The 21,389-nt window shown below is 38.0% G+C and overlaps 2 protein-coding genes and 2 pseudogenes across 2 annotated transcripts; all 4 read right to left on the reverse strand.

Moving 5' to 3' along the window:
- Window positions 1–766: 766 nt before the first annotated feature.
- LOC148924191 (F-box protein At5g49610-like) lies at window positions 767–1,990 on the reverse strand. The gene is made up of 2 exons (XM_089058177.1): window positions 1,121–1,990; window positions 767–1,063 (listed from the first exon to the last, which is right to left on the reverse strand). Exons 1-2 carry the CDS (start codon window positions 1,988–1,990, stop codon window positions 767–769), a joined length of 1,167 nt encoding a protein of 388 aa, XP_088914303.1.
- A 2,939-nt stretch (window positions 1,991–4,929) lies between these two features.
- On the reverse strand, window positions 4,930–5,774 carry LOC148924192 (uncharacterized; annotated as a pseudogene).
- A 93-nt stretch (window positions 5,775–5,867) lies between these two features.
- On the reverse strand, window positions 5,868–7,400 carry LOC125206804 (uncharacterized; annotated as a pseudogene).
- A 10,466-nt stretch (window positions 7,401–17,866) lies between these two features.
- On the reverse strand, window positions 17,867–18,667 carry LOC148924193 (F-box protein At3g07870-like). Its single transcript, XM_089058639.1, has one exon. It carries the CDS (start codon window positions 18,665–18,667, stop codon window positions 17,867–17,869), a length of 801 nt encoding a protein of 266 aa, XP_088914765.1.
- Window positions 18,668–21,389: the final 2,722 nt, after the last annotated feature.

Consider the following 21,389-nt stretch of genomic DNA (forward strand, 5'->3'; position numbering starts at 1 on the left):
TAAACTTTAAGAATATTACGTATTCAAACCTTAATATATAATAATAATTATAGAATTATTTAAATTTGTTAGTTAGTTCATATACTTGTAGCTTTAAAAATACAACATCAACTCATATTTCATCATCTACTAACAAAACAAAACTAAAATATTGGTTATTGTAGCTTTAAAAATACATCAACTCATATTTCATCATCTACTAACAAAACAAAATTAAAATATTGGTTATTCCTTTAGTTATACACTTACTTACTTTTAAATAAAATAAAGAACATGAAAAATATTGTTGAGATAAAGTCAATAAAGGAACTTAAACACATTATTAAATTTAGATTTAGTTAATGTGATATAAAATTATATATATTTTATTTTTGCATAAAATACATTTAAGATATCTTTTAAATACTTAAACAAAAAATTTAAACAAATCCCAGCCCAGCCCGGGCCCACGTGGCAATTGGGCCTGAGCTTAGCAAAAGTAGAAAAAGCCCGGCCCGGCCCAGCCCAACCCGACTCAACTATGAGACTGGGCTGGGCTGGGCCTCAGCGGGCCCGGCCAGGCCCGGGCTGGGTCGGCCTAGCCCACTTAACATCTCTAGGGGTGACTAATTCAAAACCAGAAACCAGAAGTCATTGTCATAAAAATTGGATCTTGGATATAAGTGTACGGTAGATAAGGTAACAATTAATTAAAAATAGTTAAATAAATAAAAACAGTCCGCATAAGTAAATTACAAGTCCGTGATGAGGATACAAAATGTACAAACTAAAATGATATTACATTCTTCATACCAAAGTGTCTTTCGAGTGAGAGAAAACTTGGAGTGAGGAGGATGGAATTAATATTCAAAGAATCATCATCCATTTTACCAAACAAACCAATTTTTTTAAGACTTCTCCTCTCTTTAGAGTAGTATAGAAAGTGTTCCTCATTCCATAACATCAACATGTCTCCATTCTCGTAAACATTGATAGGCAGAAGACGTTTGTGTAAACCCTGACCATAATGAGGATGATCGATGAGGACACATAATTCGGGTCCTTGCCTGATTTTGACACTTACCTTGCACCAACTTTTCTCAACTAATTCATATTCCTTCTGCCTGATTTTGACACTTACCTTGCACCAACTTTTCTCAACTAATTCATATTCCTTCAGCAACCAGATCACGTGATAATAGTCACTTTTAACTTCTGGTTTGTCGTCACAAAAACACAGACAATCTCCTAAAGTACACAACATTCCTTGGTTAACGTTGTTTCTCTTGAGACATTCAATTGGTGGAGAGAAAGTGCTAAAACATTCCGTCTCAAGATCAAAGCAGCAAATGAAAGGGGGCTTCCTAAATTTAGAAACAAACCAATAGAGATTGCCACTAACAAATGCAGCAACGGAGCTGTGACAACAATCAAACGAGGGGATAACACCTTCAACGCGTCTCCATGAAGAACCTGATTCAAGAGTGTATACATGACATCCGTCGTAGGTAGGGTTGAGATAGACAACCTTATGTTGTCCGCTTATTCTGCTCACTCCAATTCCATAACAATCTTCTCGAGGGCGAGTAAGACGGCCACGAAGCTCAACATATTCACGGATGATAGGATTACATACATAAAGATGATCACGAAAAGGATTTTTCAGAAGAAGCAAACCATTGGAAGAACCTTGTATTGTTGATGCTTGGGGGAAATCAAACTTGGTGATTGGATTCAGCTTGCGTTTGGGCTTCTCTTCCAATTTGAAAACATTGAACCAATTTGAATTTGTAGACGGTATCGAGACCACAAGGACGGGGGCGGATTTAGAAAGATGTGACTTAGAAAAATAGTCAGTCTCAATGAGATTGAGCCACGGTTTGCAAACACATTTGCAAGTTGCAATGTCTTCAAGAGGAAGTCTCAATAGGATATCGGTGAGGATCTCTAATGGTAGATATTTGAAGAAATTATGCTTCATTCTTCGATGAATTGAGCCTTTGGAGATCATATTCTAACTTTAAACCTAAAGAATAAACTATAGTATGAAAAAAAATCAGAGATTAAGCAGATAAGCATGCCATAGATTACACACCAAAAAAAATAAAAGCATACAATTCACTTTTCCATGAATTATAGTTGTAAGACAACACATGAAATTGTTTCTTTCTGTGTAAATTGCACACCACTTCTCTCCAGCAAATTTCGACTGTCAATTTATTCTCTACACCAAATTCACACCACCAATTTGGGCTCTCCTATGGAATTGGTGCCCTATTTATAAGATTAACGACTTGCCTTATACTCATGTCAATATGATTTATGATTTCACAGAGAGATTCCTAATTAATTCAAAACCAGAAGCCATTATCATAAAAATTGGATCTTGGAAATAAGTGTAGAACGAGAGGAGATTACCTTCAAGAGAGAGAGCTTGAATTTGGAAGAGAGAGAACTAAACTTGAATTTGGGATTGTTAGTGAGAGTGCGGCGCCAAAAAATAGTTTGTGAAACAATACGAGTATTATTTTCCATGATTATATTTATATTTACGCAAGCGCGGATCCTCCGACCCGGAACCGACGCATATCCGACCCGACATGACATATATGAAAACAATCTTCCAAAAATCAACTTATTCTTTTTGCATCAAGTTAGTAGTATTTTTTTTCAATTTTTTGCTTCACTTTTTGTTGAATTGCAACCAAAAATTTGCATCAAAATTAGGTGGCTAAATGGTTAGGGATGACAATCGGGCTAACCCGTTCGAGTTCGGGCCAACCCACTCCGGTTGTCGGGCTATTTGGTGCAGGCTATTCGGGTTATGGATTTTTCGGGTTATAAAGTTTCAACCTTAACCCTAAACGCCAGGGTTTTGGGCTAACCCATCGGGCTATTCGGGTCTAAAAGCTTTCGAAAATAATTTTTCGTATCAAAATTTTCTTCTATAAAATGATTTTATATTTTAGATACATTTTTTCTTTTTAGTTAGAATCATATAAAATCTTCATATTTTCATAGTATTCTACAATAATATACTTGGAAAGAAGCATTTCATCTTGATCAACTACAACATTAATTAAAGCTTGTGTTCGTGTCATTATTTTGGCGTTGTTCGTAGCTAATTCTTTGTGAAAATTAAAAATCATTTCTTACATGAATTATTATTAAAATGATAAATATATTAAGATTTTGATGAGTTATTTCTTAATTTTGTCTTGATTGGCTTTGGTGGTGGTAAGACACTAGTGACAGATGATGGGACGGTGGAATAATGAGTTGAGGTGAAACTTGAAAGCTGATATTGTGGGATCAAGTGGAAAAGAATAAGACTAATGATTATGAAGAAAGATTGAGGATTCAAAAAAAATAACCCTAAAATTTAATAATTTTTAATTAAAAGTTGCAACCCATCGGGCGGACCCGCAAGCCGTTCAGGCCAACCCGTTTAACCCGTCAACCCATTCGGGCCAACCTGTTTAGCCCATTTTGTATTCGGGTGATAAAATTACAACCCTAACCTGCTCATTTTACCGGGTTGTTCGGGCCGGCCCACGGGTTTCGGGTTGAATTGACATCCCTAAGTATGTAATGAATATGGCTATGTTTATATGAAATGAATTGCAAGTTGAGTGAGCATTAAATTAAAGGCAAAAGATTGTAGAAATCAAATATTCCACAAACCAAGATCATGCAACAAATTCCTCGATGACAAAAGATGGTAGTATTTCCCAAATCACAGATTTTTTACCAACCTTGTGCTTTATTGACAATCACATACCGTATTTCCTCTTACATAAAAGATATACCCATTTATACTAAATTTTTGTCTAATTACAAAAAATAAAATATAGTATATGTAACAAAAATCAGAAGATATAAGACTAAAAATGAAAATTATTGAAAACCAGCGTGTAATCCTGTACACAAATATACCAATTTTAGCAGAATGCGCAGAAATATTGTTATAGTTTTGTCATTAGTGAGTTTATTACTCTTTCCGTTTTCCAAAAATAGACACTTTGAACATGGGTGTTAATATAAATTGGTAAAGTAAGAAAGAAATTATATAAATGTTCATGATCTTGATTACATATAATTTGATTTGTTCATTGTTTTTCTTTATTTTTGCTAAAATTTATATTGGGATTTCATAGGACATCATATATAAATGTTCATAAGAAAATAACGATACTATTGAACACTAATAGTAAGATTTACATTGCAACTTTTTTCACCTATATTCTTTCACATTTTCTAAAACACGTGCAATTTTAAACTAGTTACCTGAAATTATAAATGGAGGAAGATGAAAGGAATATGAAATAAAGAATAATGTGTAAATAATTTTTAAATTGGTATCAATAGAAAGTTTTTGATGAAGGCATTCTAATTGTAAATAAAGATTTACATACCCTATGATAAGAAAGATTAGAAATGTATAAACTAAAATGAGAATGCAGAAGAATAAATATATAAAGACATTACAACCCGTATATTAAATAAAGAAAAACGGCTTATTTAACTAAACAATGAATTAAAAATAGTTAAATAAATAAAAACAGTCCGCATAAATAAATTACAAGTCTGTGATGAGGATGAAAAAGTAAAAACTAAAATGATATTACATTTTTCATACCAATGTGTCATTTGAGTGAGAGAAAACTTGGAGTGAGGAGAATGGAATTAATATTCAAAGAATCATCATCCATTTTACCAAACAAACCAATTTTTTTAAGACTTCTCCTCTCTTTAGAGTAGTATAGAAAGTGTTCCTCATTCCATAACATCAACATGTCTCCATTCTCGTAAACATTGATAGGCAGAAGACGTTTGTGTAAACCATGACCATAATCAGTGGCGAAGCCAGGAATTCGGCGCTGGGGGGCCCAAGAATTAAAACATAAATATTATTATAAAAAAATTCAATGTTCGAAAATTGAAACTACATCATAACATTTGTCTTCTATTCTTCATTTTTTGAAATCGCTACATAATAGCTTCATTAGTAACATTAAGAAGCACTTCTCTTTCAATATATGGAACTAAGCAATCATTTAATAATTGGTCTCCCATACTATTGCGTAGAGAAGTCTTGATGAACTTCATTGCTGAAAAAGCTCTTTCTACCGAAGCGGTGGCAACTGGTAAGATCAATGACAACTTAATCAACAAATAAACCAATGGAAAAACCTCATGTTTCCTGGTAGAAACCATCTTTTGTGAAAGACCTCCTATCCCTGATATCTGTGAAAAATTTTCATCTATGCGCACATCGATGATAAATGTTTCAAGTTGCCTTTCAAGCTCATACAAAGTAACTTCCGAAAATTCTGATGGATAATACCTTGCAAGGTGAAGCAGCTTCTCCGAATCAAATGCAGAAAATGAATCTCTAGGATCGAGACATGCCATGCATAAAAGTAAATCTGTGTTGACTTCATCAAAACGTTGATTCAACTCTTGAGATTGCATGTCAATCACTGAATAGAATAGCTCAACTCGATAATGGTGGAGATTCTTCATTTTCTCAACTCCCCGTCTTACTCTTCCTCGAGGTACAAACTCATCTTCCATGTCAAGCAGAGCTATGTTATGTTCGCTACAAAACTTTGAAACTTCAGTAAGCAAAAGCTCCCAACCTTTTTCTCTCATTGTTTGCAAACCTAATTTTGTCACCTTAACAAGATTCATTGCATTAACAATGTCTTGGTCTTTCTTTTGTAGCACTTGAGACAATTCATGTGTGATTCCCAAGATTTGTTTCATAAGATGTAACACAAAGACAAACTCAAAACGAGTTATAATTTCTGACACATCAACAGCTTCAGCCCTCGTTGAATCATCAGTACCATTCTCCTCAACATACTCAATAACATCAACAACAGAAGAAAATAAATTTATCAAGTTTATGAGAGTACCATAATGTGAACTCTACCGAGTATCTCCAGGCCGCTTCAATGACATTTCTTGATTCAATCCTCTTCCAGTGTTAACTTCATCACTTGCAATCCTTTCAATAATCTTTTCTCTTTGTCTCTCCCGAAGTATATCTCTGCGCTTACAAGAACCTCCAGCAGTGTTACATAAACGAGCGATAGTATTATAAAAAGACACAATATTTGTATGTTTTTTAGCAACAACAACAATTGTGAGTTGAAGTTGGTGAGCAAAACAATGTACATAATAAGCACTTGCATTCCTCTTTAGTATCAATGTTTTCAGACCCTTGAGCTTACCTCTCATGTTGCTTGCACCATCATATCCTTGACCTCTCAAACTAGATACACTTAAATCATAAGTAGATAATAAGGAATCAAGTGCCCTCTCAAGTGAGGTCGTTGTTGTGTCACTAACATGCACAAGACCAAGAAAGCGTTCCAGAACACATCCACTCTTGTCCACATATCATACGACAACACCCATTTGCTCCTTGATAGATACATCTCGACATTCATCAACCAGTATAGAGAAGAAATCATTTCCCATATCCTGCACAATAAGTTTTGTTGTCTCAACAGCAATTGCATTTACGATATCTTTCTGAATATCTGATGAAGTTAGTTTGAGGTTTGCAGGAGCATTTTTTAGTACAACATTAAATATCTCTTCACTGCAAGAAGCAATAACTTTCAAAAGCTCAAGAAAGTTGCCTTGATTCAAGGATTCTTCAGACTCATCATGTCCACGAAAAGCCATGCCTTGCGTGATAAGATAGCGAATAGCCATAATTGTTGCATTTAATCTGCAACGGTAATTAAGCTTAGATTGTGTTGATTGTTTTACTAAAGCAACCTCAATGTGTTGGGCTTGATTCATCAAATCTTGACATGCTAATCTACACCTATTATGAGCACTAGTATGATCTCCAACATGATCTCTCAATCTTTCTTTCTTGCGCCATGTTCTAAATCCTCCGGACACAAAAGCATCTTGTCCATTTCCATATACTCTCGAAAAAAGATAGCAATACAAGCAAAAAGCTGCTTCTTCGGTAGTACTATACTCCAGCCAACCCTTAAATTCATCAAACCAATGTGACACAAATTTACGTTTTCGATTTCCATCTATTGTAGGACGAAAATCATGCTCACGTGGTTGACATGGCCCTTTAAGTAAGTAAGCTCTACGGACTTGTTCTATCAAGTTTGGTGGATAACTCATTATATCCGGTCGTTGCCCTGGATCACTTGGAAGATTGTCTAGATCGACTTCATTTTTCTTTTCATTCAATAATTCTTGTGGTTCAGTATGTGGAGGTCTACTAACCGGCGAAGATGAAACTTCAAGACTAGGAGAAGCTTTCTTGAAATAACGTTCCATTTACCTAATTATAATTCAACATATAATAAACTTTATTAATCTAAAACAATAGATATATTATCTAATAATTACTGCAGTTAGCCAGTTAATATTCTTGATAAATTAAAGTATAAAACTAAAACGCATTAAGTGTCGAATCTAATATAATCTCTATTTCGTATGATTATATTCAACAATTCAAAAAATTTTGATGTTTGAAGTGAATCTCACAGCACAAGACAGAAATCAGTAAATAAAATTCTTTGTTATTTAGTAGTTTTTTTCACAGCACAAGGCCAAAAATCAAAACAATTATAATAAGTAAAATATATTTTAATCGGCTATCACAAATACTTACAGAATTAGAAGACTGCTACTTTGAATTGCAGAGAACGGCGCTGAAGAGTTGATTTTCTGCTTGCTGTATCCTATCAATTTCTAATTACACACTTCCTAGATCCAGTAAATCAACTAGATCACAAGGTCTAGAGACTCACAAGACTGGAAGTCTGGTCGTTGGTACGCAAGCAAACCTTCAAAACCCTCAACCACAGATACTAAACTAGCACAGGGAAGTAGGGATCGATCCCACAGAGATGGACTCGTAAAATACATGCGTAGAGAATTGGAAACTATTTTTGGGTTGGCTGCTGCCACGCATATTTTGGGTTGAGGAATTTAACTAAGTGAATTTGGAAATAAAGTATGCTATGCTAACTGCTAGATCTAGGCAAAAAAATGAATTATGTATAAGAACTAAATCAAATCAACTACTAGATCTGGGACTTCTACGAACATCTCTAGACCAAGGAGATTAAAACAAGTGGGGACCAAACTCTGAAAAAGGTAAGTACGGACAGAATCGAATCTGCAGCCTAACTAACTAAAGCATCAACTGAAAATGACTTCATCTTCTTCAACGAACACAAATAAATGCAGAGATCGAGAAAAACAAACTCAGATGTAGATTGGAAACATAATTTTAACGGTAAACGAAACAACGACGGAAATCACACTACTAGACGAAGCAAACCAAGCAGAACAAAATCCCCATAATCTCATGCACAAATTTCACCTCCCCTGTTCAGATCCACACTTCGGATGCTAAATCCACTCCGGATCCAAGCATCCGAACAAAAATCCAACCGAACACAACTTCAATACCACGATTCTCGAATCTCCTAAAATATTCAGCAACAAATTCAAGAGAACATCTCAAATAAACAAACCAAAATAGCAAGCGTCATAATAATCAACACGAAATCCAACTTCATCAAGGCAAATCAAACGTAAACAGAACGGATAAACTGATTCAGCAACAAAACAACAAGCTCGACTTCCAAACGTGAAGTTCGAGACTGAACTGAGTACCAAACAGAAATTTTAAAAGAACAATTGTTTCTTCGCCCTCAAGGGACGGTGATGCACTGATACGAGACTCCTGAAAACGAAAACCACCCCAAATTTCCCATATCCCTAGTGTGTGTGCTAAGAGCGTGACTGTGTGTGGAGTGTAACCGATCTGCCATTCTTGTTGCGCACTCCTTTATTTATAAGCTTCGAGGTGGGGCCCAGCGAGGTATTGATTGACTTGATTGCCCTCAGCTTTTGGCTTCCTTCCTCTAGCTTTTCCTCGTGATTCCGTTCCTGCTCCTCGCTAGATATCCTCCTCCAGCATCTCCTGGATCTAGCGCTACACACACACCTGGCTTAACAAAACTTGTTAGATCCAGCAGAAATGTGATGTTTTTCACTACATAACCAATGCATGAAATTAGCCTTATCAAACTGCTCACACTTAAACCATACTTGTCCTCAAGTATAAAGACAAGAAGAAAAGAAGAATAAGGCGAATTTCAAGCATGGTTATCCCCTTGACCGACTCTACAGACTCTAGACAAAACTCCTACACCTAGACACAACTGAGGCAAAGCTAGACACTAAAACAAAGAGTACATAATCACATAGGATGAAAACATATAAACACATATGCATGAACTGGTTTCAACTTTTAGACAACCGTCCCCACAAGATTAAGGTCAATCCAACAGGCTGCACTCCTCCAAATAGGCCTTTTTCTCCCCTCTACCTAGCCAACCTGTCAGCTCGTCAAGATAGCCTGTTACTTCCCCAATTGTTAGATTCACTCGATCGCTCATTCCTTACCAGGGATGTTAGGACCGATTCTCTCTTAAGTTATTGCCAAACCACTGAAGCCTCGGGTTATGAGAATTTCTCCTTCTATCCTCCGTCACTATCCCCCTTTTTTTCTTTTTTTTTTTTTTCTTTCTGGACTTCGTCCAGCTTATACCTCCTTGATTTCCTGGACTTCGTCCAGCTTATACCTCCTTGATTTCCTGGACTTCGTCCAGCTTATACCTCCTTGATTTTTTTCTCTCTTTTTATTTCCTCCTCTGGACTTCGTCCAGCTTATACCTCCAAATTTTTGCGATTATATATTTTCTCCTTTCCCTTTTTTTTATTATTTTTTTCTTTTCTCTTTTCCTTCAGCATTCAGTGGCAGACTTTTGACATGTGTTAGCTCTAAGTGTTATCACAGGCTTATAACTCACCTCTAGAGTAGGGCTTCACAACTAGGCAAGTAAAGGCATTTACTATCGTTCTTGCTTCATTCAGATTGGTTCGGCTTACTAAAGAATCAGGCTTCTAAGTTGGAATACCTCCTATTTTCAATTACTCTCCCTAAGGGAATCTGCCGTATTATATCCACTAGTTCATGCGATACAATCCTAGACCTACAACTCCTCAAAGCATAATAACACTGCATTGATTCCTCTCCCCCTCCCACTTCACTCAAGCTTGTCCTCAAGCCATCGTCGTGAAGGGGGGAAAACAGAGAATTCAATGCAGAATTAAACAACAATTTCACTTCTCACACTTAGACCGAGCAACGGGCTAAGTGGGAGAAGAATAAACCAACAGAAAACATAGAACTTCTCACACTTAGACCAAGCATTGGGCTAAGTGGGAGAAGATAGCATAAAACACAGCAACGCATGGAAATAAAACACAGAAAAAGAAACACAAAAACTAAAATTTACTTGGTCTGGGGAAATTGCTCATTTCTGGGGCTGGCTCCCGCGAGAGCCAGACGGTGGTGGAACACTGGGGCGGTTTGTTTTCACTTTCTTCTTCGCTGGTTGCTCCAGCTCTTCCTTTCCTTCTGCAGCTTGATCGAGTCCTGGTTTCCTCATTAGCATTTTCGTCCTCGGTGGATTTGGAACTTTCTCGGGAATAGTCGGGGTGGTCAACTGCTGGAATGGCTTGATCGAGGGACTGCTGTGGATGATCTTCTGTGCCTCGCCACTTGACCCAGGAGTCGACTTCGACTGGGTCAAGGGAAGCGTCTGATGCAGCCATTTCAACATCCGCGTAGATATCTCCACAGCTTCCGCCACTCTTTCACTTTGTTTGGCACATTTCGTGGCCAAATCTGCTACGTTGCTGCTCAGAACTTTTACTTCTTCCCGACTCCCATTGAGTTCCTTCCGTATTCCCCCGAGTTCCTTCATCATCTCCTTTTTCATCAGTTGCATTTCCTTTTTCATGTCCTGCACCTCCTTCCTAAGCTCTTCCACCTCTTCACTTGGCATGGCCTCCTCAGCTTCCTCCGGCTCCGCCTTCGCTTTATCTCCCAGCGAATAGAAGTAAGTCTTGTTGCCTTGAGTTTGCAACAAGCCCTTGTTGAAGAAGTAGTCTACGCTGAAAACCTCTGGGCGGTCGCACATCACTATGGGCACTTGGGGCATCTCATCTCGCCTCGAGATTCCCCCTGTCTGTTGACATCTTTCGCAGCATTGACAGTATTCAAAGGCATCCTTGTTCAATGTAGGCCAGTAGAATCCACTGTCTAAAACTTTCCTTGCGGTTCTCCTTGGTCCGAAATGCCCTCCACACGCCAAGGAGTGACAATGATGGAGTACATCTCTTTGTTCCCATTCAGGAATGCAGCGTCGAATTATCTGATCTGCGCACATCTTCCAAAGATAAGGATCATCCCAGAAGTAATATTTGGCTTCGCTTTTAAGCTTCATCTTCTGGGCCCGGGAAGCTTCCTCTGAACTTGGCACCTCTCCCGTGACCAAGTAATTTGCCAGGTCTGCGTACCATGGTTCTGCGTTACGTACGCGCTTTCCTCGATCAGATTCTCCTGGACCGGTTAAAACTAAGACAGATTCCCAGCTTATCGGTCTAGGTGGTTCGTCCATATAGTACAAATGCTCTTCGGGAAAAACATCGGGAATAGCCTCGTCCGTATCTCCTTGATGAATTCTACTCAAGTGGTCAGCCACTCGATTCTCTGTTCCTCTTTTGTCTCTTACTTCCCAATCAAACTCCTGTAGAAGTAGGACCCATCGAATTAGCCTTGGCTTTGATTCTTTCTTAGCTAGCAAGTACTTTATTGCTGCATGATCAGTGAAAACAATAACCTTTGACCCAAGAAGATAAGGGCGGAATTTTTCGAACGAGTAGACGACAGCCAACATTTCCTTCTCCGTAGTATCGTAATTCTTCTGAGCTTGATTTAGTGTCTTGGACGCATAGAAAATTACGTAGTTTCTCCCATCTATCTTCTGCCCTAGGACGGCTCCCACAGCGAAATCGCTCGCGTCGCACATTATCTCAAAAGGGTGATTCCAGTCCGGTGCCCTGATAATTGGTGCGGACACTAGTCTCTCCTTGAGCAATTGAAATGCCCTCTTGCATCCCTCATCAAACTCGAACTCCACATCGTTGTGCAGCAAATGAGTGAGTGGTTGCGCAATTTTTGCAAAGTCCTTGATAAACCTTCGATAAAACCCTGCGTGACCGAGGAATCCTCTAACTTCCTTTTGATTTGTAGGGTAAGGTAGCTTTGCAATCACTTCCACCTTTGCCTTGTCCACTTGTATTCCTCTTTCAGAGACCACATGACCTAAAACAATCCCCTCAGTTACCATGAAGTGACATTTTTCAAAATTCAGGACTAGATGTTTCTCTTGACATCTTTGCAGCACTAGGTCAAGGCTGGCTAAACAAGTATCAAATGAGCCTCCATATACAGTGAAATCATCCATGAATATCTCGATGCACACCTCTAGTAGATCCGAAAAAATACTCATCATACAACGTTGGAATGTCCCTGGTGCATTACATAGACCAAATGGCATCCTTCGGTAGGCATAAGTTCCAAAAGGGCATGTAAATGTGGTCTTTTCCTGGTCCTCTGGGTTCACGAAAATCTGGAAATAACCGCTATATCCGTCGAGGAAACAGAAATACTGTTTACCAGCCAGCCTCTCTAGCATCTGGTCAATGAATGGTAAAGGAAAATGATCCTTTTTGGTGGCTTCATTTAGTTTCCTATAGTCAATGCACATCCTCCATCCAGTGACCAGTCGAGTAGGCACCAACTCGTTCTTGTCATTCTTCACCACTTGTATTCCAGATTTCTTCGGTACCATGTGAACCGGACTGACCCACTCGCTATCTGGAATAGAGTATATGATTCCAAGGGACAGTAGTTTCAGAACTTCCTTGAGCACTTCCTCCCTCATGTTTGGATTCAGTTTCCTTTGTGGATCACGCCGAGCCTTTGCCCCTTCCTCTAGTCTGATGTGGTGCATGCAAAGATCAGGGCTAATTCCAACTAGGTCAGAAAGTGTCCACCCTATGGCCTTCTTGTTCCTCCTTATTACTTCCAGCAGCGCACTCTCTTGGTCTTCAGTCAAGCGGCTGTTAATTATCACTGGACAAGTTTCTCCTTCCTCCAGGTATGCATACTTTAAATTTTCAGGCAAAGTTTTCAACTCCTTCTTCGGTGTGATGGCTTCCTGAGGTAAAGGGTTCTCCGCCTTACTTCTTGGCGCCATTTCCTCTAGATTCGCTCCCTCGTCTGGGCTCTTCTCCTGAACAGATCTGGCTGATTGGAATGATAGTGGCTGGTGGCAGAATGCCATGATCGCTTCATTGATCTGATCATCTGTCAAGTCCTGTGTGAAAAAAGTTTCACACCATCCTGTCACCTCCTTTTCTACAGTCTGGCTCAGCTCCGAATTGTCAAACTGTTCCTGCATTAGTTCAGTCTCAAGATATTCTTGGACTAGGGGGTTAATTACATCTACAACATGCAAGTTTTCAACATCAAGCGGTTTTTTCATAGCTTCTTCAATGTTGAAGGTGTATTTCTCCCCATGATAGTCCAGGCATATGGTTCCATCAAACACATCAATAACAGTCTTCGCGGTGCGAAGGAAGGGTCTCCCCAGTAACACCCCACTAGACTCAGCAGATTCATTACCCCTCATTTTTATCACATGAAAATCAGCTGGGTATAGGAAATCATGCACTCTGACTATGACATTTTCCAATACTCCCTCAGGCGATATGCATGTTCTATCGGCCAACTGAATCACTACTTTAGTATCGACCAAACTGACTCCCACCAATTTTTTATATATTGACAGCGGTAGGACATTTATCGAAGCACCTAGATCACACATGGCATGCTCAATTTTAATATCACCTATAGAAATAGGAAGAGTGAACATACCTGGATCTGTACACTTTGACGGCATCCTCCTCTTTTGTATCACGGCGGATACATTTTCTCCTATAACAATCTTCCCATCAGGTTTGGTTTTTCCTGCTATGAATTCCTTGATGAACTTGCTGAAGGTGGGTATTTTCAGAGCCTGCAAAAAGGGTAGGTTAATCTCCAGCTTACTAAATATTTCCACAAGGTCCTCAGTATCATCTTTCTTTTTCTTGGCTTCTCCTCGATATGGGAATGGTTTGGGTCGCTTTACTGCATTCGTGGAACTCCCTGCTGGGGCTGCACCTGTCTCCCTGCTTCCCTCTTTAAGTTCCAACTCAGGTTCTGGATCAAGGAAAAATGGGTCACTTAGTCGAGGCATCGATCCCCTTAAATCTCCCTCCTGGAGGTCATCCTGTATAGGAATTTCTCTGAGTCCAGGATCATCTCCTCGAGACTTCTGATTCCCCTTTTCTCCGTTCATCTGTGAGGGTGTCTCCTCGTTTATCACTTGCTTCGGTCCTTCATAGCCTTTCCCCGATCTCAAGGTAATTTGACTAATATTTGCTCGGTCTGGTGGTTTGACAGTGGCAGGCAATTTCCCTTCATTTCCCCGCATTTCGTTCAGCGACGTGGCCAACTGGGACATCTGCTTTGCCAACATGTCCATGGCAGACTTCTGCTCCTGCTGGGCATCTTGAATTTTGTGCACCACGTCATTGTTAGCCTGCATGTTATTCTGCATGTGTTGTTGGAAATTTACCAGGTCATGCACCATGTCATCAAGATTCCGCTGTGGTCGGAAACCTTGAATTGAACTGGGATTAAATCCTTGATTTTGATTGGTTCCAACCACCTGGTTCTGGCGAAAATTTCCCTGACCTCCCTGATTATTGTTGTACTGGGTTGCTGGACCTGGGTGACTCTGTTGGAAATTTTGATTGTTTCCTGAATTGTTCCTCTGATGCGGTGGCACATAAGAATTCCCTTGGTTGCTCTGGTTCCTGTTGTTCCAGTTATGCTGATCCCCTTGGTTACGGAAATTCCAGTTGTTCAGCCCCTCTTGCTGCTTCCCTGCCCAGTTAGAATTATGCTGTGGTCCTTCCTGATTCCGGCTGGGCCATGTCTGCTGGTTCTCCGCTGGACCTGGGTGTTGTGACTGTGGTTGTTGGTTCCCTTCAGCCCATCTGAAACAAGGATTGTCCCTCCATGGTGCCTCCTTAATCTTCCACTGGTTCCAGTTGGTATTTTGATTACTTTGATTCCAATTCCCCATTGCATTCACTTGAGCTTGGAAATCTCCATCGAGTGAGGGATTATTGTAAAATTGAAGCTGATGTTCTTCTTGACCTGGGTTTTTTTCCTTATCAGTCGACCCAGGGGTATTTTTCTTTTCAATGGCATTTAGCAGTGCCTTCTCCAGTCGATCTATTCTGTCTCTAACCTCTTCTCCTTCTCGTTCCTTAACTGTGTTCGCGGAGCTTCTCCTCATGATAGCACGCGGGCAGTCATACGCCTTCTTCGCGTCGATTAATCTTCCCAGAATCTCGCGTGCCTCGCTTGCCTTATTCTTGGTGAAATTCCCCCCGCTCGAGGAATTCATTAAGTCCTTGGACTCAGGATTTGCCCCTTCGTAGAATAGATAAAATGTTTCAGCCTCCGTCATCCTGTGATTTGGGCAAGCGTCAAGCAGGCCTTTAAACCGAGACCAATATTGGCTTAAAGATTCATCGTAGTCCTGCTTACACTCTTGAATTTCTTTTTTCAAAGCGTTTGTCTTATTGGACGGAAAGAAATAGTCCAGGAACTCCAATTTGAAATCCCTCCATGTGGTGATCGAGTCAGGTGGAAGCCTCAGCAACCAAGTGTTTGCCTCTCCTTTCAATGCAAATGGAATCGCTCGCAGGCGATAGTCCTCCTCGGTAGTTTCGTTAGGCCTTTTCTGGATGCTACATAGCTTACTAAACTCGTTCAAAAACTCATAAGGACACTCATTCCTCCGTCCAGAGAATGTAGGTAAAACGCCCAGCACATTCGTCTTGATCTCAATAGACCGCTGACGTTGATTTGACACTATGGCATGAGCTGGCTCTCCGTCGAGATGTGCAGTTAGCGAACCAATCTCTGGGTCTAGGTCCACTAAGTTTGCCATTACAGACTCCTCTTCCTCCCTTTCCGAATGCTCAGTTTCTGACGACGACCGTGAATCCTCTTTCCCCGATGAATTCCACTCTTCTTCACTCCCTGATTCAAACGGAAATGGATCTACAGTTGACAACCCCGATCTGGTAGTTATGGCGGATGTTGATTCCCTGACTTGCCACTTCAACTGCACGTTCCTTGACCAAGATGGGTTGCTCCAGATTCCTGACCTTGAGCCCTTGCTCATAAACTGCCAAAAGCGAAATTCAAAAGATTAAAACTATTTACACCAAATCTCTAAACACATAAACAAACTACGCCATCCATCCCCGGCAACGGCGCCATTTGAAGAGTTGATTTTCTGCTTGCTGTATCCTATCAATTTCTAATTACACACTTCCTAGATCCAGTAAATCAACTAGATCACAAGGTCTAGAGACTCACAAGACTGGAAGTCTGGTCGTTGGTACGCAAGCAAACCTTCAAAACCCTCAACCACAGATACTAAACTAGCACAGGGAAGTAGGGATCGATCCCACAGAGATGGACTCGTAAAATACATGCGTAGAGAATTGGAAACTATTTTTGGGTTGGCTGCTGCCACGCATATTTTGGGTTGAGGAATTTAACTAAGTGAATTTGGAAATAAAGTATGCTATGCTAACTGCTAGATCTAGGCAAAAAAATGAATTATGTATAAGAACTAAATCAAATCAACTACTAGATCTGGGACTTCTACGAACATCTCTAGACCAAGGAGATTAAAACAAGTGGGGACCAAACTCTGAAAAAGGTAAGTACGGACAGAATCGAATCTGCAGCCTAACTAACTAAAGCATCAACTGAAAATGACTTCATCTTCTTCAACGAACACAAATAAATGCAGAGATCGAGAAAAACAAACTCAGATGTAGATTGGAAACATAATTTTAACGGTAAACGAAACAACGACGGAAATCACACTACTAGACGAAGCAAACCAAGCAGAACAAAATCCCCATAATCTCATGCACAAATTTCACCTCCCCTGTTCAGATCCACACTTCGGATGCTAAATCCACTCCGGATCCAAGCATCCGAACAAAAATCCAACCGAACACAACTTCAATACCACGATTCTCGAATCTCCTAAAATATTCAGCAACAAATTCAAGAGAACATCTCAAATAAACAAACCAAAATAGCAAGCGTCATAATAATCAACACGAAATCCAACTTCATCAAGGCAAATCAAACGTAAACAGAACGGATAAACTGATTCAGCAACAAAACAACAAGCTCGACTTCCAAACGTGAAGTTCGAGACTGAACTGAGTACCAAACAGAAATTTTAAAAGAACAATTGTTTCTTCGCCCTCAAGGGACGGTGATGCACTGATACGAGACTCCTGAAAACGAAAACCACCCCAAATTTCCCATATCCCTAGTGTGTGTGCTAAGAGCGTGACTGTGTGTGGAGTGTAACCGATCTGCCATTCTTGTTGCGCACTCCTTTATTTATAAGCTTCGAGGTGGGGCCCAGCGAGGTATTGATTGACTTGATTGCCCTCAGCTTTTGGCTTCCTTCCTCTAGCTTTTCCTCGTGATTCCGTTCCTGCTCCTCGCTAGATATCCTCCTCCAGCATCTCCTGGATCTAGCGCTACACACACACCTGGCTTAACAAAACTTGTTAGATCCAGCAGAAATGTGATGTTTTTCACTACATAACCAATGCATGAAATTAGCCTTATCAGGCGCCTGTAGGAGAGGCAAAGTAATTGAGGCAAAAGTAATTGAATATGAGTATACCTGTATACGTGTAGTTTAGGTCATATTTATACCTTTATCATATACATATGGTGAAAATACCAAAATACCCCTAGTTATTTTACAAATTCATGGGGGGACCATGGGCCCCCGGCCCCTCTTTACCTTCGCCACTGACCATAATGAGGATGTTTGATGAGGACACATAATTCGGGTCCTTGCCTGATTTTGACAGATACCTTGCACCAACTTTTCTCAACTAATTCATATTTCTTCAACAACCAGATCACGTGATAATAGTCACTTTTAACTTCTGGTTTCTCATCACAAAAACACAGACAATCTCCTAAAGTACACAACATTCCCTGGTTAACGTTGTTTCTCTTGAGACATTCAATTGGTGGAGAGAAAGTGCTAAAACATTCTGTCTCAAGATCAAAGCAGCAAATGAAAGGGGGCACCCGAAATTTTGAAACAAACCAGTAGAGATTGCCTCTAACAAATGCAGCAACGGAGCTATGACAACAATCAAACGAGGGGATAACACCTTCAACGCGTCCCCATGAAGATCCTGATTCAAGAGTGTATACATGGCATCCGTCGTAGGTAGGGTTGAGATAGACAACCTTATGTTGTCCGCTAATTTTGCTCACTCCAATTCCATAACAATCTTCTCGAGGGCGAGTAAGACGGCCACGGAGCTCAACATATTCACGGGTGATAGGATTACATACATAAAGATGATCACGAAAAGGATTTTTTAGAAGAAGCAAACCATTGGAAGAACCTTGTATTGTTGATGCTTGGGGGAAATCAAACTTGGTGATTGGATTAATCGGCTTGCGTTCGGGCTTCTCTTCCAATTTGAAAACATTGAACCAATTTGAATTCGTAGACGGTATCGAGACCACAAGGACGGGGGCGGATTTAGAAAGATGTGACTTAGAAAAATAGTGAGCCATGTTTTGCAAACACATTTGCAAGTTGCAATGTTTTCAAGAGGAAGTCTCAATAGGATATCGGTGAGGATCTCTAACGGTAGATACCAAAAAAAAGTAAAAGCATATTTTGACTCTCTTGCTCTTCTCTCCAGCCAATGAATTTCGACTCTACTATAGAATTGGTGTCCTATTTATAAGATTTATGACTTTGGTAATACTCATGATTTATGACTAGGATTTATGATTTCAATATTCCTAATCGCGTTAATTGTATTATGGAATTAATATTGCTCAAAAAAATTAACCTCAAAAACACACAGAGATTGGGAGTGGGGCGACTAAAAAAATCTTAAACCTAATTTAAATACAATTAAGCTTTTCTATAATTCAAAACCAGAAAACAGAAGTCATCGTCATAGAAATTGGATCTTGTAAATAAGTGTAGAACGAGAGGAGATTACCTTGATAACTAAACTTGAATTTGGGAGTGATGGAGATGGTGAGACAGCGGCGCCAAAAAATAGATTGTGATAGTATTATATATAGTAGTAGTATTATATATAGTAGTAAGTATTATTTTCCATGATTATATTTATATGTTCACAAGCGACCCGGAACCGTCGCATATCCGACCCGACATGACATATATGAAAAAACAACATTCCCAAAAAAACATCTTATGCTTTTTGCATCAAAATTAGGTAGCTAAGTGGAAACATCGCAAGTGGAGTATTTTTTTTTTAAATTTCTTTCTTGTCCTTTTCAAATTGTTGTGTAGGCTGAGGAAACAAACAAGTTGAGTGAGCATTAAATTGAAGGCACAAGAGTTGTAGAAATCAAATAATCCAAACTAAGATCAGAAGCTCTAGAATTAAGGGCAACAAGTCTCATCCCACCAAACAAAGATGTCACAAATTTTTTTACTAACCTTGTGCTTTATTGACAATCACATACCTTATTTTTTAAACTCATAATAATGTCTTCAATAGATCCAATGTTAATCGTTGTAGCTCATTAATGATTTACACTTTTTTTTTGTTTTGTTTTTGCTGATGTTTAACCAATAGAAATTTAAATAAGTGTCATTATTTGTTGGTTTATGATAATGTTTATGACTATGCTTCTTATTAATTTCATATTTTGAGATTCTAATTTTATTCAAGTAGTAGTAAAGTTGCCGTGGTTTGTGTTTTTAGTATGTATGAAAGAAATAAAAAATCTTTTTTCCATGCTCTTATTGAAGTTAGTATGTTTTGAATGATTTTGTTATTAAAGTTCAAATTATATATTTAGGGAGTGATCAATTGCTAACTAATTAGCAATCCCAAACTAAGACTAAATTTTAGCCATTAGATTAGAAAATCTAGTGGTTGAAATAATGTCACATGAATTATATTTTTAATTAAAAAAATTAATAAATAAAGTTAGAGGGTATTAATGTTTATTCTCTCTCATTAAAATCATCTTAAAACTTTAAATTTACGTAACTTTTTCGATTTAAACTATTTTTTCGCAAAAAAATATATCAAATTAAAGATAATTTTATAAGGATCCAACGAGATCTCAATTGCATATGTTCCAACGACTTTCGGATGATAAAATTTGATATTTTTTAATTTTCGTAAATGTGATAACCAGATTTTTATCAACAAATACATCAAAAAATATCAATAAAACCGTGTAAAAATTTCAATAAAACCATGTAAAAATCTTAAGAAATACGTGTTGATATTTTCTTGTACTAGTGTAGATATTCTTATGTCATATTGTTGATATTTGTAATACACTATGTTGATATAAAAAAACATTCACGAAAATTATCATATGATAACATAATGACGATATTACTCTTTTGTTGATATTTTTTCTACTATTTATTGAGATTCATAAGATTTACACTCATTTTAAAATATAAGAATGGAGATTTGGTCTTGATTTTGGATTAGGGTGTTATAAGCATAATATGATCCTATCTATCTATGCTTATCATAACTAAATTTCAGTTATTATGCTAAATTAATTACTGCTTAGTAAATTAATCAAGTTCAGTTTATAAGTAATTTATTTTAATTGCTAAAAATTATTGTTATATGCATTATTGAATATTATAATCTATAGTACAATAAAATTATCGTGTCTTTCTATTGCGTTAAAATATTGAGATCGAAAATGATCACATCTCACGGTTAAAAATTCAATTAAATATCATTTCGTATTCCCGTTTTTCAAAAACTTTAATAAATTACAATCTAATCACTATAATTTAAATTAGATATATTATTATTTTATATAGTAGTACTTATTTTATTTCAATTTATTACACATAGATGTGTGCGCCTTCTGAAAAGTATGATATTTCAATTATGATTTATTAAAATCGGAGTGCATGAGGCATAAAAATTATAATCAACAAATATTCATAATGAAATTCTACAAATATTGCTACACGGAATATTGGAATGTATGATTATAAAATTGTTTCACATATTTTAGATTTTTAATTATTAGATAATAGTTAGATTGAACTAAAATTAATTTTTGTTGCTATTATTATATAATTATGATTTGTCGGTTTACTTTGTAAAATCTAAGTTTTTCAAAAATTTTAATAAGTCGTGTTATATGTTTCGGGCTTTCTTTAATAACTACTATAACCTATTTTATATTTATATTGTTATGTGAAATTATATGTTCTTCTATAAAATATTTAAGTTTTTCTTAATGATGTAAGTTTTTCTTAATG

The sequence above is a fragment of the Salvia hispanica genome, chromosome 5 (genome assembly GCF_029641045.1).
Source record: "Salvia hispanica isolate PSC_SH4W2 chromosome 5, Shi_PSC_v1, whole genome shotgun sequence".
In the NCBI taxonomy this organism is placed as follows: Eukaryota; Viridiplantae; Streptophyta; class Magnoliopsida; order Lamiales; family Lamiaceae; genus Salvia; species Salvia hispanica.

Excerpts from the sequence above, each read along its gene's own strand:
- LOC148924191 (XM_089058177.1), bottom strand. The coding sequence starts at position 1,990 with ATGATCTCCAAAGGCTCAATTCATCGAAGAATGAAGCATAATTTCTTC. Across the intron at positions 1,064-1,120 it reads TTGAGAAAAGTTGGTGCAAG|GTAAGTGTCAAAATCAGGCA; the intron begins GTAAGTGTCAAA and ends AGTTGGTGCAAG.
- LOC148924193 (XM_089058639.1), bottom strand. The coding sequence starts at position 18,667 with ATGGCTCACTATTTTTCTAAGTCACATCTTTCTAAATCCGCCCCCGTC.